Source organism: Harpia harpyja, chromosome W (assembly GCF_026419915.1).
Source record: "Harpia harpyja isolate bHarHar1 chromosome W, bHarHar1 primary haplotype, whole genome shotgun sequence".
Taxonomy (NCBI): Eukaryota; Metazoa; Chordata; class Aves; order Accipitriformes; family Accipitridae; genus Harpia; species Harpia harpyja.
This window is the reverse complement of record NC_068968.1, coordinates 4532734-4556708: the sequence shown is the minus strand read 5'-3', so window position 1 is coordinate 4556708 and position 23975 is coordinate 4532734. Positions and strand designations below refer to the sequence as shown.

The 23975-nt window shown below is 50.6% G+C and overlaps 1 protein-coding gene across 1 annotated transcript in view; it reads right to left on the bottom strand.

Annotated features, from left to right (window-relative positions):
* Positions 1 to 11874: 11874 nt before the first annotated feature.
* The window catches only part of LOC128136283 (AT-rich interactive domain-containing protein 3A-like), a 34957-nt gene continuing 22856 nt past the window's right edge, over positions 11875 to 23975 (bottom strand). The window contains exons 3-8 of the mRNA XM_052775565.1: positions 18193 to 18265; positions 14142 to 14325; positions 13676 to 13920; positions 13102 to 13371; positions 12835 to 12924; positions 11875 to 12017 (exon numbers count right to left, since the gene is read on the bottom strand). Coding sequence (XP_052631525.1) covers positions 11875 to 12017; positions 12835 to 12924; positions 13102 to 13371; positions 13676 to 13920; positions 14142 to 14325; positions 18193 to 18265 — 1005 coding nt within the window. The remainder of the gene's footprint in view (positions 12018 to 12834; positions 12925 to 13101; positions 13372 to 13675; positions 13921 to 14141; positions 14326 to 18192; positions 18266 to 23975) is intronic.

Genomic DNA, 23975 nt, shown 5'->3' with positions numbered 1-23975 from the left:
AAAGTGTATGTGATTGGAATTAGGTGAAGGCACATTTACAAGGTGCATTTCATAGAGTCATAGAATCATAGAATTATTTCGGTTGGAAAAGACCTTCAAGATCATCGAGTCCAACCATTAACCATGCCCCCTAAACCATGCCCTGGAGTACCCTGTCCACTCGCTGTTTGAATACCTCCAGGGATGGTGACTCAACCACTTCCCTGGGCAGCCCATTCCAATGTTTGACAACCCTCTCAGTAAAAAAATTTTTCCTAATATTTAACCTAAACCTCCCTTGCCTCAACTTGAGGCCATTTCCTCTTGTCCTATCTCCAGACACCTGACAGAAGAGACCAACACCCACCTCACTACAACCCTCTTTCAGGTAGTTGTAGAGAGCGATAAGGTCTCCCCTCAGCCTCCTCTTTTCTAGACTGAACAACCCCAGATCCCTCAGCCGCTCCTCATAAGACTTGTGCTCAAGGCCCCTCACCAACTTGGTTGCTCTCCTCTGGACACGCTCAAGCAGCTCAATGTCTTTCCTGTAGTGAGGGGGGCCCAAAACTGAACACAGTACTCACCAGTGCCAAGTACAGGGGAACAACCACCTCCCTGTTCCTGCTGGCCACACTGTTCCTGATACAGGCTAGGATGCGATTGGCCTTCTTGGCCACCTGGGCACACTGCTACTAATATTACAGGAGAGATCTAAGATCTTGCACAGATATTACAAGATCAAATGGGAAATATACAAAATTAGCAGAATAAGGTGTTTTTCAAAGAATTGTCTAATAGTGTTAAATGCTTAAATCCAAAAACATGGTTTGAAGGTTTAAATCTGTGTATCTGAATTTGTATTGCTATTGGAGGGTTATTAATCATTTGTGTGTTTGCAGCAATCAGAATCATCTGAGGAGCAGTACGAGGATTGCGTCGGTTTGAAGCTAGAGTCCTCACTGCCTTCCTCATGAATCTGATGTTCCTAAACAAAAAAGGGGGAGATGTGGGAGCAGCTCGGAACACCTGGCATTTGTTTTCAAGAGTGACCGCTAGAATTGGTTGTGCTGCATGTTTGCCAAGCCTTTGAAGAACTAGTTTTACAAGGTCAGGTTGGAGGATGGCCTTGTGTAGGCCTGGGGAGATGTGGCTGAAGACAGTCATGAGTATGTGTATGGAATGTTTTTATCTTTAACTGTTCTGAGGACTGGCAAACATCCCAGATGAGCCAGATATGCGCTCCTGTGTTAGTATTGGCTGTATGCCGTTAGTTCTTTCTAGATCTTTGTTGAAACATATATAAGTTGGATTCTTTTGTGAAATAAATGGAATCTTGTACAGATAGCTTGAGCACTTAATTCAGTTGCCGCACTAAGGCACTTTAGCTGCTACCCCAGGGTGTCACAGGCTGTGGGGGTGTCCTGCACCCCCAAATTGTCCCCAGTCTGGGCACTGGAGCTTGGTGGGTAGCACCATGTCACGCATACCACCCTGTGACAGTCTGACAAATTCAATGTCTCAAACATCCGTTAAAGAGCTTTGCTGGAGAAAACGGCCTCTGTAAAAATGCTGGAGTTTTGTGAACAGGACAATGTGGCCAGAGGAGAGGGCCCCCCAGAGGGTGGGACCGCGCTTCTCCAAAGCCCCAATTCCTTATCTTAAGTGACCAGGAGAAGGAGCACAGCATATGCGCCTGGAGGAGGAGGCCCCATGGAGGATGGGACTGTGCTTCTATCTTAAGCGGTCATGCCAGCAGAAAAAGAGAGGCAACTCTGCGATGAACCCCCCCCCCCCAAAGCTCACCGACCGATTCCAGAGAACCCCGGGAATGGGACTGCGCATGTCGAGACCATCGATTAACATACTATAAAAGAAGGGAGAATGAGTTCTCAGTGCGCGCCCTCTGGAACTGGATCTCTATGCTGGCTGGACCCAGGACTGGTGAAACCCTTTCCTTCTCTCTTTCTTTCTTTCTTTCTCTCTTTCTCTCTCTCCCTCTTTTCCTCCTCTCTTTTCCACAGTCCCTACACCTCATCCTTTTAAACATAAACCGTTGACCAAGTCTGAGACTAGGAGTGGATCTAGCCACCCCTGAGCTCCTCTTTGAGAAGGAGTCCAGAAAGCAAGGGGGTCTGCTCTGAGCCTCGTGACTCAACGGGAGGGCTCTCCTTCTGATACATTTCATGTTTCTTCTTCCATTTCTTTTTCTACACCTCCCCTCTTTTCTCAAACAGCGGCTTAATGACATGTTGCAAGGTTCATATTGATAAGTCCACGTGTACTTGGGCAAGGTTAGCTAGGTTGAATAAATGTTGATTGTTGTTTGAACTCCCCTGGTGTCGTTTCACCTTAATTCTGACAAAGGAAATCCACGAACCTGAGTCGCTCCAACTTTGGGACGCGACATCTTAATTGGCGTCACGGACAGGATTTCCCTTGTTGGAAGGGAGATTCTAACAGGATACTGGACCTCCACCCGGAGAACGGGCAGGGAGGATCTGGGAATAAGTCAGGAGGGATCCGAGCAGTGGCAGGCATGGTGACCCGGGAAATATCTGTGTCTGACTGTTCCCCTGTTTTAGAGAAGCTAATTGCCTATAAAGCCCACCCTTCCCCACAAGGAGTAGCCTGGGCACGAGACCACTGGCATGACCCAAAAGCCATTGTAGGAAGAATTGAGAAGCTGGCAAAAGAAGGCAGGTTTTGCCCGGGAAAAGGGAAGGCTGTAGTGTGTGCAGTGTTAGGGGCCGCACTCGTAGCAGCCCAGGAGGACAGACAGGAAACAATGAGAGCTGAGCAGGCAGATAAGGAGAAGATTCAGTCCCTGCAGGATTTAGTTAAAGTCCTGCAAGAGCAGTTAACTGCTGAGCGTAATACAACGCAGCGGCTTCATGCTGCCTCGTCTGATGCATTAGATCGGGAAAGAATTTTACGAGCCAAGGCAGATGAACGATCTGACCCGGACTTAGACCTGCAAGGTCTAGAGGTAGTTCAGGTGAAACAGCAAAAATCTTTATACCCAAATCAAGAGTTAGAATGTACCAGAAAAGTTTTTTACCCTGAGGATGAAGGGATAGCAATGAGGCCATTAATTAAAACAGAAACCATAGACAATGGCCAAAATGGCGGAGCACCACACGTGACCATTAAGACGATACCATATTCCGCCACTGAATTATCTAAAATTCAGGAAAAGTATAGCCGACTAGCAAAGGAGACCGAAACAGAATATGTGTGGAGGGTGTCATTAACCGGTGGCAACCGGATTTTATTGTCAGAAGATGAAGCCCAAGGATATTGGGGGCCTGGAGTGTTCCTAACTACCGATGATCCTAGGGAACCGTGGTCTCTGACGCAGCGGGCAGCTTACTGGGCAGGGGGAATAGACCAAATGGAATGAGGAGAACCAACACGGAGAGACACCCCTTCTATAAATCAGTTAACCGAGAGCTTACAGAAAACTGCTTGTCTCCAATTAATGCATGATAGGCGATTAGTGCCACAACAGCCCTCTCCAATGTTGTTAAATGCCAATCCCGATAGAATGACTCCTCTAATCCGAGGTTTACCAGATTCTTTGAAATTACATGCTGTCCAGCTGCAGGATAGATTACGCGATGCAATAGCACCTAGAGGAGGCAGGCGGAATGCAGGAGGGGCCCTGACCTGGGGAGAAGTGGCACAGGAATTGATTAACTACGGCCGGAGAATGGGTCTCACAAGGGAAGAAAGCAGGGCTAAGCCTGCTATCCGCCGAATAGAAGGACCTGGCCGACCTCCCCCATCTAAGACTGTAAACACCAAAAAGCTGTATGGGGGTCAGCGGAACTTGTTGTGGGCAGAAGGGATAGAAAAGGGAATTCCCCGGGATGTGATGGACGGCATGCCCACCTCTGTCCTAGAAAAGTTGGTCCTAGGATGGAAAGACAAGAACAAGGAGCCTCCCCATACTGAGTTAAACATTCGAGACTATAAGGGGGTGAATCCACAGTTGCTGGCAACTCCCACTCCCCAAATGCCTACTGCCCCAGAGGAAGGTATGACCGTCCGCAGGACGGGAAACTAGACAGGCCATCCCCAGTAAGTGAGCCGGGGGATGGCCAGTGGGTTTATTTAAGGAGGCTCGCTGAAAATAAGACAGGAGACCTGTTAATCACTTTTCCCCTTGGTCCCTTTAAGACCCCAGTAACTTTTTTAGTTGATACGGGTGCTCAGATGTCAGCACTCCGGGCAGATGTTGCTAACCGCAATGGAATAATTGCAGATAAGAAGCAGATATGGGTCACAGATGTTTTCGGAAGCTCCCAACCGCAGCCGACAGCTAAAGTTAAATGCTGGCTGCCAGGGGATTTGTCCCCTGTTGAGGTTACTATGATACTAAGTCCTCTACCCACCAATATTCTAGGACTCGACCTCTTAAAGGGCCGGTCGTGGGTAGACTCTAAGGGAAGAGAATGGAAATTTGGGTGTCCCGCAATCTCTGTGAGGCTTTTGCAGTCTGCACCAACTCTCCCCCCTTCAAAAATAGTTAATGTCAAACCTTATGCTTTGCCTTTGGGAGCAAGGGAAGGGATCACTTCAGTGATAACTGAGTTACGGGAACAGGGGATAGTTATTCCTACGCACTCACCCTATAATTCCCCAGTATGGCCAGTCCACAAGCCAAATGGGAAGTGGCGATTGACAGTTGACTATCGACGCCTGAACGCCAATACTGGCCCATTAACAGCTGCAGTTCCCAATATAGCAGAATTAATTGCAACCATACAAGAACAGGGTCACCAGATTTTAGCAACCATTGATGTGAAAGACATGTTCTTTATGGTTCCCTTGCAAGAAGCAGATAGGGACCGCTTTGCCTTTACCTGGGAAGGTGTACAATATACATTTACACGACTTCCCCAAGGCTATTGCCACTCACCAACCATTGCTCACTATGCATTGGCCCAGGAACTAAATCAGGTCACTCCTAAAGATGGAGTAAAAGTATATCAATATATTGATGATGTGCTAATTGGAGGACCAGACACCACTGTGGTGGGGCAAACCCAGAGAGAAATCATTAGCCACTTAGAGAATTTAGGGCTCCAAATTCCTGCTGAAAAGGTGCAACTCCCATCACCTGAAGTAAAATTTTTAGGTATCTGGTGGAAAGGAGGGACTGTGTGTATACCTCCCGAAACCTTGTCCACCCTCAAACAAGTGAAAATGCCTGAAGATAAGAAAGAATTGCAGCATGCCCTAGGCTTGCTAGTGTTTTGGAGAAAACACATCCCCGACTTTTCTATCATAGCTCGCCCTTTATATGATTTAACACGTAAAAGAACTGCTTGGGACTGGACACCGTCCATGAAGAGGCTCTGAAATTATTAATTTTTGAAGCAGGGATTTACCAGGCCCTAGGGCCGATACATCCAACAGACCCACTCCACATAGAATGGGGTTTTGCAGTTCATGGGTTATCTATACATATGTGGCAGCGTGGACCTGAAGGTCCTACTCGTCCTATAGGGTTTTTCTCACGTAGCTTTAAGGATGCTGAAAAATGGTATTCAGTTTGGGAGAAAGGACTCTTTGTGGTTAACCTAGCCTTACAGGAAGCCGAGAGAATTATACGACAGCAGCCCATCATCTTGCGAGGACCCTTTAAGATCCTGAAACCAATATTGGCTGGAACTCCTCCCCCTGTGGGAGTAGCTCAATGAGAAACAGTAAGGAAGTGGTATGCCCAGTTAGACCACTACTGTCACACTAGACAGATAGAGGAGGGAACACCCAAAACGCTCCAAATACAGGATCCCCCTTCTGATCACCCAGATACAGAACCCCCTCCATCGTACATCAAAGTGGCTCCTGATTTCAAACCCCATTTAAAAAACGTGTGGTTCACTGATGCTTCCGCAAAAAGGGAAGGAAAGATGTGGAAGTATCGAGCAGTAGCATTACATATTGATTCAGGGGAGCATCTGATAACTGAGGGAGAGGGTAGTGCCCAAGTAGGGGAGTTAGTTGCTGTGTGGAGCGTAGTCGTTAAGGAAGCTGAGAAAACAGAACCAGTATACATTTATACTGACTCCTATGCGGTGTTTAAAGGATGCACTGAATGGTTACCATTTTGGGAACAAAACCAGTGGAAAGTAAACCAAGTGCCAGTGTGGCAACGAGACAAATGGGAAGAAATACTGAATATCGCCAAGCAGAGATCTTTCTTGGTAGGCTGGGTTGCTGCACACCAGACAGGAGATAACCCGGCTCACCTCCTAAATAACCAAGTAGATTCCTTAACACGTCTAGCCAGTCTTGCCATCGATAGTGAAGCAGAGAAATGGGAACACCTTCTGGAGTGGCTGCACGTGAAGCGTGGCCATTCAGGGAGTAAAGACCTGTACAAAGAGGCTATTAGTAGAGGATGGGCCGTTACACGAGAATTATGTAATACTGTTATTTCTGCATGCGGTCAATGTCGAGTTCGTTTGGAAAAATATAACCCTTTAAAAGAGCAACCCCTACATTTAAGGACAAACAAAGGTTTATGGCAAACATGGCAAATTGACTATATTGGCCCCTTTCGGGTATCAGAGGGAAAACGATATGTGTTAGTAGGAGTAGAGGTGGTACCAGGACTAACACAAGCTGAAGCTGTATCCAGAGCAACAGGAGAAAATACAGTGAAAAGTCTTAAAGTATGGTTTAGCTGCTTACCCAAGCCTCAATCAATTCAATCTGATAATGGGAGCCATTTCACTGCTGGAGTAGTGCAAGAATGGGCTAAGGGTGAGGAAATCCAGTGGGTTTTTCACACCCCTTACTACCCTCAAGCTAATGGTATTGTGGAGAGAATGGACTTCTAAAATGAGCTCTGAGGCCCCATGACCCAGGGTGGGCCTCGCGAGTACCAGAAGCAGTATACCGAATCAATAGTCGGTGGGGGGCAAATGGCTGCCCCCGACTCCTAGCGTTCTGTCCCACACCTCCTTCTATTGTTCCAGGGACGAAAGGTGGCAAAGACCCTGCACACTTGCTCCACTATGTTGGACAACCAGTATTAGTGGAACTACCCACTGTGGGGCAAGTGCCCCTAACCCTAAAGACACCTCTTAACCTCTGTTCCTGGGTGGCCACAGATGCCCATGGGAAAGAGCATCGTATCAATACCCGATGGATTGTCCCATCTTTCTAAGTGGACCTTCATGTTCTGAATTAAAGTTGTTCCGATGTTAAATGGCTGATAAGAATATGTTTTTTCTGTATCCCACTAACTGGATTCTAACAAGCATATCAGTTAAGATGCACAATATAAACCTAACCCTCTGCTATAGTACTAAAACCATAGCTGCTTGATTGCTTGCTTATGTCTTTGTTACTCTGACTAGTGATGCTGTGTTGACTTCTCAGAATTCCTGAGTTGGGGGGAGGACACAGAGAGCTTGGCAGCAGACCGCGTTGGAGTTCTTGCAGCGGCACCTACGTCACATAAGAGCAAGAGGTCGCTATAAACTTATTAGCCTTTTTACACACAATAAGCACATTCTGCTGATCTACGGATACTTTAATCAGAGCAATTCCAGTCAAGAGAGCTTGAAGTTTAAGGCTAGTTTGTATGCATCTATAATAAGTAACACATCCTGCACGAGGTTGTTTTACAGAAGCTGCATGAGTGCCTTGGAGAGTGCACCTCAGCCTCTCGGATGGATCCCAACCACTAGCAGCACTGCTTGACATCTCCTCTGATCCCATCCCTCTAATCATTAGTTATCTTTGTATATATTTTGCAGGTTATCAGAAGTCCACGGCAGGACTTATGTTTTCACTTGATGAGTGGGCCATTACCTGTATTGTTTGTTTGATTTTGTTTGTGATATTCTTATGGTATAACAGGGAAAGATGGTTTGGAACTCCTTCCTCCTTGCCTTTCTTAGCTTTGGTGCATCTGGACAAGGAGAAAGGACCTCCAATTTAGCTTGGGAAGTGATACAAGGATTCATACGTGTCTGGAATGGAACGGATCAGGGGATCTGTATTCAGATTCCTACTTCTGCTGAGCAGGGGATTAGATTCGGTTTGATACCCATGAAGCTCAATATTGGAAAACATAATATGAGCAATGGCATTATAGGGTTAGTAGATGCTCCTTTTGAGTATCAATATCGAAGTGATTATAGCTCCTCTGGCAGATGGTGGCGAGATGAAGCAGCCTTCTATGAGATCCCTCGGGACACGGGGTGGCCTGACAATAAACAAAACTTGTAAGCGATGGAGATTGGAGGTCAGTCGCGAAATTGGTATTAGCCATAGCCCGCCATGTCCTCCAGGATTCAAGGAAGCCTATTCCAGACGATTCCCACCTTCTCCATCCTGGTGGAGAATAACAGGCTGCCCTTCCTATCACAATATATCTTGTAATCTAGTGCCCTTTTGGCCTGCTTCCCCGGAAATTACCCCTTTTGAATTACAATATAATGTAAGATGGGATTCAGCTTGGTGTGTCCACATACCTGACAGGAAGGGACAATATCCTTCAATGAATAGCACCCACACTGCTTGGGGATGGTCAGTGAAACACATGTTAAAAACCCAACCTCTTCACTTATTAAAGAAAGAATTTGTGGGCACACCCAACCCCAATGATGCCCATTTGTTAAACTGTACCCACATTATAGACTGTACCACAGGTGCTGGCAATCCCATCGAAACGTGGATCAGTTTGGAAGTTAGAACCTTAATTAATTCGAGATATGTGCACCTGTTGGGGATAACCTAATTTTGGATACCGAAACCAAGATAGCCAATGTAATCAGATCACCAATAATGTTAATATCTGGCTAAAATGTGGAATTCCCATTAACCACTTCCCAAGACGTAAGGTGGGAGAGGATAATCAAATATCCCGGGGAGACGCAGCTACTTGTCAAAACACTTTGTATGCCGCCCCTGAGGGGACCGTCTGGGGGTGCTCAGATGGGAAAATGTACTCGCACTTCAATGTTATCAAACAGGCTGGATTGCGGTGTGGTTTGGGAATTCCTACTATGTGTCCCAGGCAAATCTGAATATACCACACCACCTATTCACAGGAAAAAACGAGAACTTGATGACCCAAGTAGCACCCAGAAGTGGATTCAAAGCATTCTAAAACCCGATTATTATACCTGGGGACAGAAGGTATCGTTAGAGCTAGAAGCATTCTTTGCACCATCTGGGTATATCGTTCGGCACCAATGGGTGCTAGAAAACCTAACTTGGCAAGTACATATATTAAGTAATTGGACTCGATATGCCTTTGGGGAACTAAATCTCCAAGTGCAACAGGTATCAAAAATGACATTACAGAATCGTTTAGCCTTAGATATGTTATTGTTAAAAGAACAAGGTGTGTGTGGTATGTTGAACTTGACTGAATCCGAATGTTGTATTACCATTCATAATGCCACAACCTCCATTGAAGAAGCCCAGGCACAGATGAAGGAGATTGCCGACCAGACGAGAGAACTCTTCCACGCAATGCAACCAGCTGACTGGTTTGATGGCTGGAATCCAAACTCATGGCTACATTCCATTTCAGGATCCTTGGGACTGATGGGATGGGGAAAATGGCTTGTAAATATTGGACTTATGATATTAATTGGATTTATATGTTTAATAGCAGGCCTTGCCATAGTAAGATGTATGATTAGCTGCTTACTATCCTCAGCTGTCTCTCTCTCTTCCCCTATTGTCCGCTATATTAAAATCACCACAGAGGAAGATGATATGAACAAGAATCAGAGTCCAGCGACTGTTTGAGCCACGGGGTGGTGTGACGGTCTGACAAATTCAATGTCTCAAACATCCGTTAAAGAGCTTTGCTGGAGAAAACGGCCTCTGTAAAAATGCTGGAGTTTTGTGAACAGGACAATGTGGCCAGAGGAGAGGGCCCCCCAGAGGGTGGGACCGCGCTTCTCCAAAGCCCCAATTCCTTATCTTAAGTGACCAGGAGAAGGAGCACAGCATATGCGCCTGGAGGAGGAGGCCCCATGGAGGATGGGACTGTGCTTCTATCTTAAGCGGTCATGCCAGCAGAAAAAGAGAGGCAACTCTGCGATGAACCCCCCCCCCCAAAGCTCACCGACCGATTCCAGAGAACCCCGGGAATGGGACTGCGCATGTCGAGACCATCGATTAACATACTATAAAAGAAGGGAGAATGAGTTCTCAGTGCGCGCCCTCTGGAACTGGATCTCTATGCTGGCTGGACCCAGGACTGGTGAAACCCTTTCCTTCTCTCTTTCTTTCTTTCTCTCTTTCTCTCTCTCCATCTTTTCCTTCTCTCTTTTCCACAGTCCCTACACCTCATCCTTTTAAACATAAACCGTTGACCAAGTCTGAGACTAGGAGTGGATCTAGCTGCCCCTGGGCTCCTCTTTGAGAAGGAGTCCAGAAAGCAAGGGGGTCCACTCTGAACCTCGTGACTCAACAGGAGGGCTCTCCTTCTGACACAGTTTCATGTTCCTTTTTCCATTTCATTTTTCTACACCTCCCCTCTTTTCTCAAACAGCGGCTTAATGACATGTTGCAAGGTTCTTATTAATAAGTTCATGTGTACTTGGACAAAGTTAGCTAGGTTGAATAAATGTTGATTGTTGTTTGAACTCCCCTGGTGTCGTTTCACCTTAATTCTGACAAAGGAAATCCACAAACCTGAGTCGCTCCAACTTTGGGACGCGACACACCCTCAACACCGGTTTGGTTCAGCAGTTCATTTCCTTTAATAGATACACAGAGTCATGCGGCCACGGTGGGAGTGCAGGGGGGAGCCCGGTGGCACCAAGTCCTGGTCCCCCTGTGCTGAGGTAGAGGTAAGCTCACCTGCTTTGGCACCCAGGGGTGCGAGTGGGCAGGGGAGGCGCCCGCCTGGCCCCAGCGAGATAGTTTTGAGTGCCTGGCATGGTGCCCTCTGTCTCCCTGCCCCTTAGCTGGGGACCCCAGCATCCGGGCTGTCTTTGGTGGTGGGGGGCACTGCTGGGCCTCCCTGCCCTGCCCCCACCAAGCTACTCCCAGTGCACACACCCCACCCCCTGGTATTAAGCCCCACCCCCACAAGCTCCACCCCCACCTAATAACCTGTCACATCTCGCTCACACCAGTTTCCCCAGTATCTGCCCCTCAGGGTGACCCCCCTGAGCTGGGGACCTGGGGGGCTGAGGTGCCCCCAGCACAGGGTGGCTAGGGGGCACCCAGGACCCTGGGGGTGTCTCAGGGTGGGAGCAGTGAGCCCAGGCAGCGCAGAAGGGCTGCGTAGGGGGGTCTGCGGTGTATAGGGGATGCAGTGTATAGGAGCTGCACTGTGTAGGGGGCCACAGTGTTTGCACTGAGGGTATGCAAGGGGACGTATATGTAGGCACCAAGGGTGTGTATAGGGAATGCAGTGTGTAGGGGATGCAGCATATGCACCAAGAGTGTGTATGGGGAATGCAGTGTGCATAGAGATGTGTATAGGGGAGGTAGTGTGTAAGAAATGCAATGTGTGCATTGAGAGTGTGGCAATGTAGAGGATGTAGTGTGTGCATTGAGGTGTGTATAGGGGCTGCAGTGTGTAGGGGATGCAGCATGTGGGACCCAGGGGTGCCCCAGGCAGCAGGGCAGGCAGGAGCTGTACAGGGGAGTCACCTGGGGCAGCACCTGGGAAGGAAGGTGCACGTCAGAGGACACCTGCGGAGAAGGGGCCCCATGCGTGGGGGTAAGGGACAAAAGAGCCCACATGGGTGCTCACAGCCTTGCACAGACACAGCTCAGTATTGCAGCAAGAGGCACCTTCAGGTTCCCCATCCTGCCTTGGTGGCCCAGTTGGGTCCTGTGGCTCAGGCCCCCCAGACCCTGGGGACCCCCAGCTGCTTTTGAGGTGGGGGGGCATCTCCCCTATGGCAAGGCGCTTGCAAGAGTATGGCTGTGTGAGGGGGCTGGGAGCAGTGGGTTCAGGGCAGGCATGGGGTTCAGCCAGCTCTGGGTGCTCCTTCCACTGGGTGCCGGGGAGGCTGGGGGCCGTCGGGCAAACAGGATGCCTGGGGAGCAAGAGCAAGGGGGTTAGGGCAAACCCAGGGTTGGGGCTCTGCTCGCCTGGCCCCCAGCACCCAGGCTGGGGAGGGTGGGACCAGCACCCCTGGGGGCTCCAGCCACCCCCCCAGGGCCACCCTCCCCATCACCCTCAATGCCTCCCCCAGCCCAGCTGCTCTCACCCGTGTGGGGCAGCCCACGAGGTGGTCTGGGACCGTTTGGCTGGCAGCCCCACATACTGATTAGCCCTGACCTTTCCAGCTTGTTAAATATTTACATCCTGAAGGAAAAGCCATTGATTTTAATTGGGGGTGTCTCAGCGAGGCAGGCAGGGAGCTGGGGGGCATGGGGTGAGCTGCTTAGCCAGGTAGGTGCACGCCAGCACCCCGAAGGAGCCTCTGCTCCAAAGCACCCCAACATCTTCCCCTGCTCCCAATGCCCCACTCTGCACCCAGCCAACCCCCACACCCATCCAGAAACACTCTGGGCACACCAGCATTGGGGTGACCCTAAATTCAAGCCCTGCCTGCAGGACCCCATGGAGAGGGATGACCCCAGGTGCCTTTTTGCACTTCAGCCTGAGTTTGTTCATCTATTCATCCATCCTTCCATCCATCTCCCACTTTGGCCCTCCTGGGGGCCAATTTCCAACCTCACCAACCCCTTCCTTCACCTGCTCCCTCTCCCCAGGCCCTGCCACTTCATTACGATGGATTTTATAGTAAAGACATCAGATTGAAGGAAGGACTTGCTGGCCAGGCAGTGGCTATAAGTTATTGGATTTCCCGGCCGCAATTACATAGGCCAAGCGGCCCTTCTATTTACCTGTGTAGACAACTCCATTTATTTCTATTGACATGTTGATACCGCTAATGCTGTTGGTGGACAGGTTCAGTGCAGTCTCCTGTCTGTCATCTGGGGAAAGGAAACACCAATATGAGCGTTAAGAGAAACAGAAACAAGAACCTGCCCGAGAGAGAGAAGTGGGGCCCTGGCCTCTCTGGGCAGTCCTGCTTCTCTCTGGCCATGGCAGCTCCCTCCTGGGGTGCCAAAGGATGGGGTGACCCAAGCTGGGGAGTTGCATCCCACTACCTCGGTTGGAGATCTTGATGTTCATGGGGAACTGGGAGGCCACGGCCAGGAGGTTGTGCTGCAGCGCATGTTGCACCAGCCGCTGCTGCTCCTCTGCTGTCAGGGCCACCTTCTTCTCCGGGGGTTCCCCCACCTCCAGCTTCTCCCGCAGCTGCTCCAGCACTGCCACCTGCGAGGCGGTTGCCACTTGGGCTGCTGTGAGGTGGTGGCTGGCCAGTCCCACTGGGATAGCAATGCTCCCTGGCACTGGTGCCGCCAGCATGCTGTCCTCTGCAACAACCAGGAGAGCTCAGTGGGACCCCCTGTCGCCACCCCATCTTGCCATCCCCAGCCCATGCCACCTCCATCCCAGTAGCAAGGGTAGGCCACCACCCCCAGCATCTGGGCTTGGTCCGTCTCCAAAGTCTGGAGAAATAAAGCTTTCCCAGTCCCAGAGAGGGACTAAATGAACAAAATTGTTCCTTCTTTCCCCAAGCAAAAAGGGCAAGAGCAGCTGGGGAACATCCCTGCTGCTGGAGTGGTGCCCATCCCTGGGGGAGATGCCCGCTGTGGGGCAGCCATGGTCCTCACCCACCTTTCTTAACAGTGTGCACTTGGCTGAGCTGGCTGCAGCTGTGTGTGGAGATGCTGAGAGCCGGCAAAGGTATTTTGGGGTAGCCCAGCAGGGTTGGGGTGCCGGCTGGCAAGTAGTTGAAGAGTGCCGTGCCAAAAGCCTGCCTCCGTCCCTCCCGCCGGTTGCTGTCAATGGCGGCTTGGAGCTCCCCGGGAGAGCTGAGTGCCTGCTTCTCACATTCGTAGGGGTACAGGTACTTCATGTATCTGCACAGGGAGAGCCAGGATGAGACCCAGCATCATGCACCTCCCAGCCAGTCCTGTGCTGAGTGGGGACCAGGATGGGGATGGCATCTGGGAAGGGGCAGAGCCCTCCATTCCCCTTTGGGGCACTCCATGCTGCACCCCGGTGGGGGCTCTGGGACATCTGAGCCAGCGGGTGCCCCAGGGTGGGTGTCCCCTACCCGCTGCCACCACCAGGCTCTCACTGTGTGCGGAGGGTGAAGGCAGCGCTGGTGATGGAGGTAGGTAGGTTGAGGCCCTTGGTGATCTCCCGCCAGATCTTCTTGTTGATGACTTCGACCAGGCCACCCTTGTCTGTCACCAGCCGGTAGAGCATGTACAGGTCCAGCACTTGCTTGGCCATGATGGGGATGCGGTTCACGGGTGTCCCTTCCGGCCATGCACAGGAGAGAGAAAAGAGTGCAGGGTGAGTCCACAGGGACCCTCGCTCCACAGGGACACGGCCCCTACCTTGTCCCCACCATCACTGCAGGTACCAGCTGCCCCCTGAGGGGAGACCCGTCTCTCCATGCCCGGGTGAGCACCCATGGGCACGGGGGTGCAGGCAGGACCCCAGGGTGCCTGGGAGAGCAGTGCCATGCCTGTGAGCAGGGCAGACCCTGGCATGCTGGCATGGGGTTCCCATCAATGGAGCTATCGGTGGGGCAGGGGGCCAGGTACACGCTCAGCTGGGATGTGGAGGCTCGGTGGGCCAGGCAAAGGGCCTCCTCCCCAACTCTTAGAGCTCCTTATAGACAATCTCCCCCCAAATCTCTCAGAGCATCCTAGAAGGACTCTCTCTTTTACCCCCTTTCAGAGCCCCATAAACAGAGACCACCCCCTAAAGTTTATAGAGGGACTCGTCTTATAACCCTCTCTGAAGAGGGACTCCTCCCATAACCCTTCTGGAGAGACTCACCCTATAATCTCCCCATGGAGAGGTTCTCTCTCTTAAAAATCCCCCTCAGAGCCCCATAGAGAGGGACTCCCCCATGAGTCCCCAGAGAGACTCCCCATCCCACAGATCCCCCCCAGCAGCCCCCCAACTTCTTAAAGGCCTTTGGTACCTCCTCCCAAGAGACCTGACCCCAAATTCCCTTCAAGTGCCCCCAACAGAGAACCTGACCCCTGGCCCTCCAGCATCACCCCCCACACTGAGGCCATGGGGCAAGGGGACATGGGGTCATCAGGGCTCTGTGAGCCCAGCATGGACCAACATGGTCCCCACAGCCACCGAGTCCTTTTACAACCCTCTCCCCACTTTCCCAGCACCCCCAAATAGCCCCACAGCCTTGCTCTGCCCCATGGCACCTTGGGGCAATGGTCTAGGCAGCAGCTGGGGGCTGCAGCAGGGCAGAGGAGGGACAAGCATCCCACCCTGTCCCATCCTGTCCTATCCCATCCTGTCCCACCCTGTATTTATTCCTCCTGCAGAGCAGCAGGGCATGGGCGGTATCAGAAAGCCATCCATTTGGCCAGGGGAGGCTGTCATGGCCATGCTTCACCCCTCAAATGAAGCCGTCACTCACTGCCATCCTCCAGCATCCCTAATTTATGGCTCCAATATTGGCTCGGCTTCTTCACATAAGCCTGAAAAATGAGCTCTTTTTGTTCCTTTACTGAGTTCATTTAACTTTTTTTTTGTGTCTGTGGTGTTCGCCCAGTCGGGAAGGGGGAGAGGAGTTTATCCTCCTGGGAAAAAGGCAGAGATATTGACTTGATATCTGCCAGCAGTCCCTCGCCAGCCCTGCCCAGGGGCTGCCGGCACTGGCCCCATCACCTTGGGGGGGGGGCGCGAATTTGAGGGCTCCCCATCACCCCAGCAGCTGCCAACAAGTTTTCAGGGTCTCAGCCCCCGATCAATGGCCCACAGACTTCTTTTCTCTTCCCCCCTCCTGGGCCATGGCGGCTAATGAAAGTGGCTTGCCATTAATCTCAGGGCCACGTGGGGCGGGCAGACAGTGCCCGTCCTGCTGACAAAGGGACCTGTCTGCATCCCCACAGAGTGATGGCCCCAGCCAGGGCGAGCGGCACAAAAGCCCGGGGAGGTGTCGTGGCCATTGTGCCGCTGCAATTAGCTCCTTGATTGATTAATAGCCCAATGTTATTGGCAGGGCCCTTGGCTTGGCAAGGGGACAAGGAGGCTCTGCAGACCCCCAGCAAGCAAATGCAGAAATAGTCCCCCTACGTCCCAGCTCACCACTTTTGGGGGTGCCATGGAGGTTGGGGCATGGGGACAACATGCCCCACTGCCTGCACCCCATGTCTGTCCTGGCGATGGCATCACCTCCATCTCATCCCTGCTCCCCCAGATCCCTTCCAGCAGTCACCCCCATGTGCCACTAGGGCCGGGTGTCCCAGCACCATGCCATGGGGTCCCCAATAACCCCCCCCCCAGTGGGGCTGTCCCCAACCCATTTTTCAGCCCCACTAATTTTCCACCCCGCTGACAAATGCTAGTGCCAAAACTGCCCTGACAAACAGCAGGGGGGACATAGCCCCTTTCATTAGGGCTCACCCTAGAGGCATCAATCCCCCCTAGCCTGCTGCCACCCCAGGGACACAGCCCAGGGGTCACAGCCCGTGCACCCCTGGGTGCCCCAGCAGCACCCACGCTGGCTCATGGGTGCCACTTCTCAGCCAGCTCCCAATGGCCCCTACCACCCCAAGGACCCCCAGGATGCTGTCCCTGTCCCACAGCCCCCCCATCCCCTTTTTCTTTGCTACTCATCTCCAAAATCCCTCACTCCTCCAACAGGCGCACGCACACCTGTGCACACACATCCACCTACCCTCCACCTGGGAGAGGCATGGGGCAGAGGGGATAGGAGCAGGACAGCCGGACACAGAGGGATGAGGAGCAGCATTGCAAGGAAGCAATGGCAAGGAAGCTAATTAGCTCTGGAGAGAGAGATAATGAAGCTGTAGAGCAGCCCATGAATCTTGTAGCTGATAGATGCTGGGTGGGGCCAAGGCAGCACTGATGCTCCCACCTGTTCCCCCCAGCCTGCCCCACAGCCCTTCATCTGGGGCCAGGGGGACCAGGGGGTCACCTGTGGGGCAGTACCCAGCCCCCCACCTCCAGCTGGGCTCTGGCATGAGCCCCATGGCCACATCAGCCCCCTGTGGCACAACCTCAGGTGACACGAGTTTGTGGGGTCTCAACCCAACCCAAAAGCTGGTCACTGCTGCCCTGCGGGTGGGGGGGGGCATGGGTTGGGGGCAACTGCCCCTTTCTGCCCAACCTTGCCCCACACACAGCCAGCCCTGCTGCTCCCGCACCCACCCCCCAGCCTTCTCCCGTTAATTAGCTCAGCATTAACCTCTGCCTAGGGTTTACTGGTTATTGAGTGGCGTGTTCATTAATCCATACACCAGCAAAAGACTCTAATTAATATGGCCAGCCACACACCTGCACTTGGCAACTTTTAATTGTCACAAGCCTGGCTGGGGAGGGCCAAGGTTAAAGCATTTATCCAGTCCCTGGGAAGCTGGCTTGGCCCCCCATGCCAATAGCAAAGATTTCTGATGCGGCTGGGCCGGCTGGCAGGCCCTTAACCCCTGGGCACCCAGCACTGCCCAGATCACTGACCCCACTCTTGCAGCATCAAGGACATTGCTAAGAGGATCCGCTAATGGGCATCCCCACCAGGCACTGCTAATGGGCAGTGCTAACAGGCATCGCTTGCTAATGGGCACTGCTAAGGGCATCCCCACCAGGCATCGCTAAAAGGCCCTGTGAATGGGCACTGCTAATGGGCATCGTTAATGGGCATCCCTGCTGGGTACTGCTAACAGGCATCATTAATGGGTTTGCTAACAGTTGTCACCAAGGGGTATACTAATGGACATCCCCACCAGGCATTGTTAGTGGGCATCCCTGCTGGGCATCACTAATGGGCATCGAAATGGGCATCACCACCAGCCCCATCTTGGGGGGCCCAGGGGAGCCCCTCCAGCCAGCAGGCACCCTGAGGGGGGGGTCCACCTGGGGCAACGGGGGCAAAACTGCAGGGTGTGAGTTTGTGTATTTGAGTGTGTGCATGTATGTGTGCATGCTGACCCAGGTGTGTGCGGGATGTGGTGTGCGCATTTGAAGGCACCTGTAAGGACATGGAGGAGGGAGGCCCTGCAGGACCTGCCTGGGGGCTCACAGAGACCTGCAGCAGCTCAGTACCCAAGTGGCCCTGCTGTCAGCCCCCCCAGGCATCCGGGGCAAGGGTGCCAGCAGCACCCACCCCAGCCACCCACCTTTACCTCTCTTCTGCATGAAGCCAAAGAGGTCATCTAGGAACTCCTTGCGTTTCGGGTCCTCATCCAGTTCGTAGAGCTGGGGGTGGGAGAGAGAGGGGTTAGCGCTGCCAGCACACATGGGCGTGCCAGGCAGAGGGGGTCAATGCCAGGATCAGGGCCTCTGCCTGTGCCAGGACCCAGCATCACCCCTGGCCTCACCTTCCCACTCAGACAGCAATGAGGGGCTCTTCCTGTGCCACGGATGGGACCCCTGAGTGCATCTTCTGTGCTAGCAGCGCTGGGCTCTCCCTGTGCCTGGGGGCTGGAGCAGGCTGCCCATGCACCACTGACTGTTTTGCAGCCTTGCTGCAGAAATGCTGCATCTGTGCCTCAGTTTCCCTGCCCCATGCCTTGCTAGGTGAAGGGACAATGGCATTTCAGCCAGGAAGATGATGCCAATGTAGATGGAATCATAGAATCATAGAATCATTTAGGTTGGAAAAGACCTTCAAGATCATCGAGTCCAACCATCAATGATGCCCACTAAACCATGTTCTGAAGTGCAGATGGAGCAGCAGCAAATCCCAGGCCCTTGGGTAGGTCCCCAGTGTAATGAACTGGTTAACTTTGTTCATGAAATCGCATGTGGGGGTAGAGACATTCGTCGCTTATCTAAAATCACAGTATCCAGTTAAGTACCGATGATTAACGAAAGACGTTCCACCTAACAAACAAATGACGGCGCAAACACACACACAATGCAGAAGATACCAGCCGCCACCTGAAGGCAGATTACGACCACCTAGCAACTGACGACACAAACGCACACACAATGCAGAAGATACCAGCCGTCACGTAGACAGGAACTAGAAACTGTATAAATAAAGGGACTCTTCCCCATTTTCGGCGCGAGCCTTTGGCGGAGCACTGTCTCCCTGGCCGCCCAGCGCTGTTTTACTCTCTTATCGCTTGCTAATAAATTCGATCTTGTCATTTAATACAAATTGGCTCCTCCAATTTGTCACGAGCATCTATAACAAACTTGGTGCCGTGACTCGGATCCAGGTTCTTTGGTGCGGACCCTCGCAAGCGGGGAGGCGCCCTATCCCTGGATAGCCCCGTCTTGAGGAGGTGCCGCCACCATACCCTGGACCCACGAACTCCCTTTAAATTATGATAATTGAGCAAAAGAACCTGCAGGACCCCTTAAATTTTGTGCACGAAGACCAAACGAAGACCCCAGGAGCGGGTGAGTATATAAACTGTGAGCCGTTTGGTTGGGGTGGTTATCCCGAGGTGCGACTGTGTGAGAGGTCTCTCTGAGATCATGCGAGTGCGGACCCTCCAGTAGTGCAGTTCTCGTAACCCGCGAGGGAGCGAGTCACGACCGAGGGGAAGTGTGTGTGTGTGGATAAAGGTACCTCGGAAGATGAGGCAGAGGAAAAGCAAGCCCTCTGGACCCATGGGGACGGGGAAGACCAGATATACCCCCAGATAGTCCCCTAGACCTGATGATAAGATATTGGAACAGTTCCCCAAGGAGAAAGGATAAGTCTAAGGAAAAGATGATTAATTATTGTATTGAGATTTGGGGTGGGAAACCCCTCAACAATCCTCATGTACTCTGACCCATGTTCGGGTCCTCTGAGGATTGGGTGTGTCAACAATTAAATATATAGATAAACAATAGGAGACCACCAGCCGGCCCAGAGGAGAGTGAATATGCTGCCTTATGGATCCCCCAATCCTGGGAACCGTCATTCCTCTTTGCCTTAAGGAAAAAAAAAGACCAGAAAAACCTCAAAAAGATGATGAGGACCCCCTTTGACCCCCTCCCTATGCCCCTCAGGCCCCTCCGCCTCAGGACCCACCCCAAGGCCAGGAAATAGCCCAGGACCAGGAGGGGTCAGATTCGGAACCTGATTCCCCGACCCCAGCACCCCCTCCCAGAAGGTCTGCACGTAATAGAATAAGGCGAGGAGAGGAGAGATTGTTTCCTCTTCGGGAAATGTTAGTGCCTGGTGGGGATGGACGGGGGAGACCGGGAACGGGGTATGTGGCAGTTCCCCTTAATATGGGGGATGTAAGGGAATTTAAGAAGGAAATGGGGAGTTTGTTAGATGATCCCCTGGGGGTAGCCGAGAGGCTGGATCAATTCTTGGGACCAAATTTGTACACGTGGGATGAATTACAGTCTATCCTGGGCATACTATTTACCGTGGAAGAGAGGGACATGATTAGAAGGGCTGGAATGAGAGTGTGGGATCAGCAACATCAAGCTGGCCCGGCTGTGGATCAGAAGTAGCCTTTAAATCGGCCAGACTGGAATAACCAGGATCCGGCTCATAGGAATAATATGTCGGATCTGAGAACAACTATAATTCAGGGGATACGAGAATCTGTTCCCCGAGGTCAGAATATTAATAAAGCCTTTAGTGAACAACAGAAGAAAGACGAAACCCCGACAGAATGGCTTGAAAGGCTAAGAAAAAGTTTCCAGTTATACTCTGGGGTGGACCCTGCTACCCCTGTGGGACAGGCGTTGCTGAAAACTCAGTTTGTGGCAAAATCTTGGGGAGATATTAGGAAAAAGTTAGAGAAAATTGAGGACTGGCAGGAGCGGGGGTTGAATGAATTACTTAGAGAGGCTCAGAAGGTGTATGTGAGGCGAGAAGAGGAAACTGAAAAGCGGCAGACTAGGCTACTGGTTGCAGCGGTAAGAGAAGGACAGAAGGGTGTGATAAGGAGACCCGGTAGGTCTAGTGGGGGAGATAAGGAAAGAATCGAGAGGAGAGGAGATAAAGCTGTAGAATGTTTCTATTACAGGAAAAAGGGACACATGAAGAAAGAATGTAGAAAAAGGATTCAAGATGAAAAAATGTTCCGGGAGGATTAACGGGGTCAGGGGCTCTATGTGCTGAGGACTCCTGGTAAGAAAGAACCCTTGATAACTTTAAAAGTGGGTCCTCAGCGCCAAGAGGTGACCTTTCTTGTGGATACCGGAGCCGAAAGGTCTACTGTACAATCATTACCTCCGGGATGTAAAATCTCTGGAGATAAAGTTAATGTAATTGGAGCAAAAGGGGAACCTTTTAAGGTCCCCGTTATAAAAGATGTGGCGGTGGAATCAAGTTGCAGATACAGAACTGGGACGCTGTTGTTAGTACCTGAAGCGGAATATAACCTATTAGGTAGGGATTTAATCATAGAAATGGGGATTTGGGTGGACGTGGAAAAGGAAGAGTTAAAAATCAGGCTTCGTCCCCTTACAGAGGTGGACGAGAAACAAATTAACCCCTAAGTGTGGTATACTCCCGAAACAGTTGGAAAACTGGATATTGAACCGTTTGAAGTGGTTATTAAGAACCCCGAGATTCCAGTGAGAATTAAACAATATCCCCTTTCTAATGAGGGGAGAAAGGGACTAAAACCTGAGATCGAGAGACTATTGGGAAAGGGATTACTCGAACCCTGCATGTCCCCTTACAATACCCCGATTTTACCAGTAAAAAAATCCGATGGTAACTATCGGTTAGTACATGACTTAAGGGAAATCAATAAACGGACTGTCAACCGGTTCCCGGTAATGGCAAACCCACACACCCTGTTGAGTCAATTGAAGCCCGAGAACCAATGGTATAGTGTAATAGATCTTAAAGATGCATTCTGGTCATGCCCTCTAAAGGAGGAATGTAGAGATTATTTTACCTTTGAGTGGAAAGACCCAGACACTCATAGGAGACAGCAGTTAAGGTGGACTGTATTCCCCCAAAGGTTTACGGAATCCCCAAACTTATTTAGACAAGCCCTAGAACGGATTCTACGGGAATACCGACTACAAGATGGGGTCGTGTTAGTACAGTATGTGGATGACTTATTGTTGACAGGAGAAAATCAGGAGGCAGTCAGAAAAGAAAGCATACGGTTGTTAAATTCCTTGAGCCTTCAAGGCCTCAAAGTATCACGGTCGAAACTACAGTTTGTGGAAGAGGAGGTGAAATATTTAGGAAAGAAGGGAATGGTGGTACAGAAGCCACCCCTAAATATATCTATACATTCGGTGAAACCAGGTGATATGGTATTAATCAGAGCCTGGAAAGAATCCTCTCTCACTCCTAGGTGGGAGGGGCCCTTTCTTGTTTTGCTTACTACAGATACTGCAGTCCGGACTACCGAAAGAGGGTGGTCTCATGCAAGCAGAATCAAAGAACCAATTCAGAGTTCTCACTGGGAGGCGACCAGAGACCCCGATAGCTTGAAAATTAAGTTCCGAAGAAAAACGGATGAGTGAGACTATCTTTTATAAAGATCCTAACTGTATATGTTATCCTTTTGTATGTTACAGGTGTAAACTCTGTAGAGAAAAGTGGTGGGATATCTTTACCAAAGGCATAAACCCTGAGAAGTGTTGTTTCCATACAAATGAGCCCTGTCCAACAAAGACCGAAATCGTGCATGTAACCTGCAGACGGACCGTGGCCAGAGTGAGGTGTGGAGTTTAGGAGGTGAAAGATAAGAGCTGAGAGAGCTATAAGTCAAGGTTGACTAAATATGACAAAGGAGGTTCCCCTGAAAAATACGACTGCTGCCGAGAAGATGATACACCTCGCTGCTCTAAGCAACAGAGTAGGCGGAGGAGAAGGCAGAGGCGTACTGCTGTGGGGATTGAGGTTGATGAACCACCTCCAGAAATGGCACACGAGACCCCTTGACTCACAACTCCCAAATCCGATAACCTCAGGGCCACCCCGAAGTTTCTTATCTCCCTCGGGGAATAAAACCACAAACCAAATTAAATGTCAAAAATTTGGAAATGCTTATAGAAAGGACAAAACCACACCACTTTTCTCAATCTTATATCTAGGTATGTGGATAATAAGTCTGTTACCGATGCTGGCGAAACCTGCCTGTGGGGACGAGAACCCCCATCAGCCCTATAGGTGAACCTTGACCAGAGTAGATGATTCAAACATAATAAAAGAAAACATCACGGCGGGTCCCCCAAGGTTTGAAGTAACGGTTTGTGATTTATTAAGAATCTATATAACAGATACCTGTAACAACAATTGGGGAAAACCTAACCAAAGAGCAGTCTACTGATACCCAAGCTCTAACCCTGGACAATAATATTGCATTTACCCTGGTCACTTTTATTGTAGATATTGGGGCTGTGAGACAATAACTACAGGATATTGGGCTGTTAAGAATCCAGATAAATATCTTTCTGTGCAATGGGGGACCCTCGGGGTGCATTCAGCCGACGCATTCTTTAGACGAAACTATGATAACGACAGGAATTGTAACCTATTACACCTAACAGTATTGAACCAGGACCAAGCTGTGTGGACAATTGGGAAAACTTGGGGGGTAAGAATCTGGGAACATGGATTTGATAGGGGTGGCCTATTTCAAATAAGAAAAGAAACAGCCAAATTTTCTCCTCCTTCAGCGATCGGACCAAATCTAGTCATAGCAGAGGAAGATGATAGTAACAGTATTGTACATACTGTTACAATCTCTCCTAACATAAACGTCACTGGAAATAACACCCTAGACATATCAACAAAAAAAAAAAAAAATCAAACCCTCGACTCTTACACCCGAAGTCAACCCATTGTGAGATATACTTCAAGCCAGTTATCAGGTTAATCGCTATTGTTAAAGGGCGCTTAGAAACTACACACTTAATACTGCTCCGGAAACAATACGAACAAATCGGGGACGGAGGAATTACTCCTATCCTCGGGTGGGCTAAAGAAACATTGGATCGATTTAATGAACAAAATCAGGATAAAATAGAAAAGGGG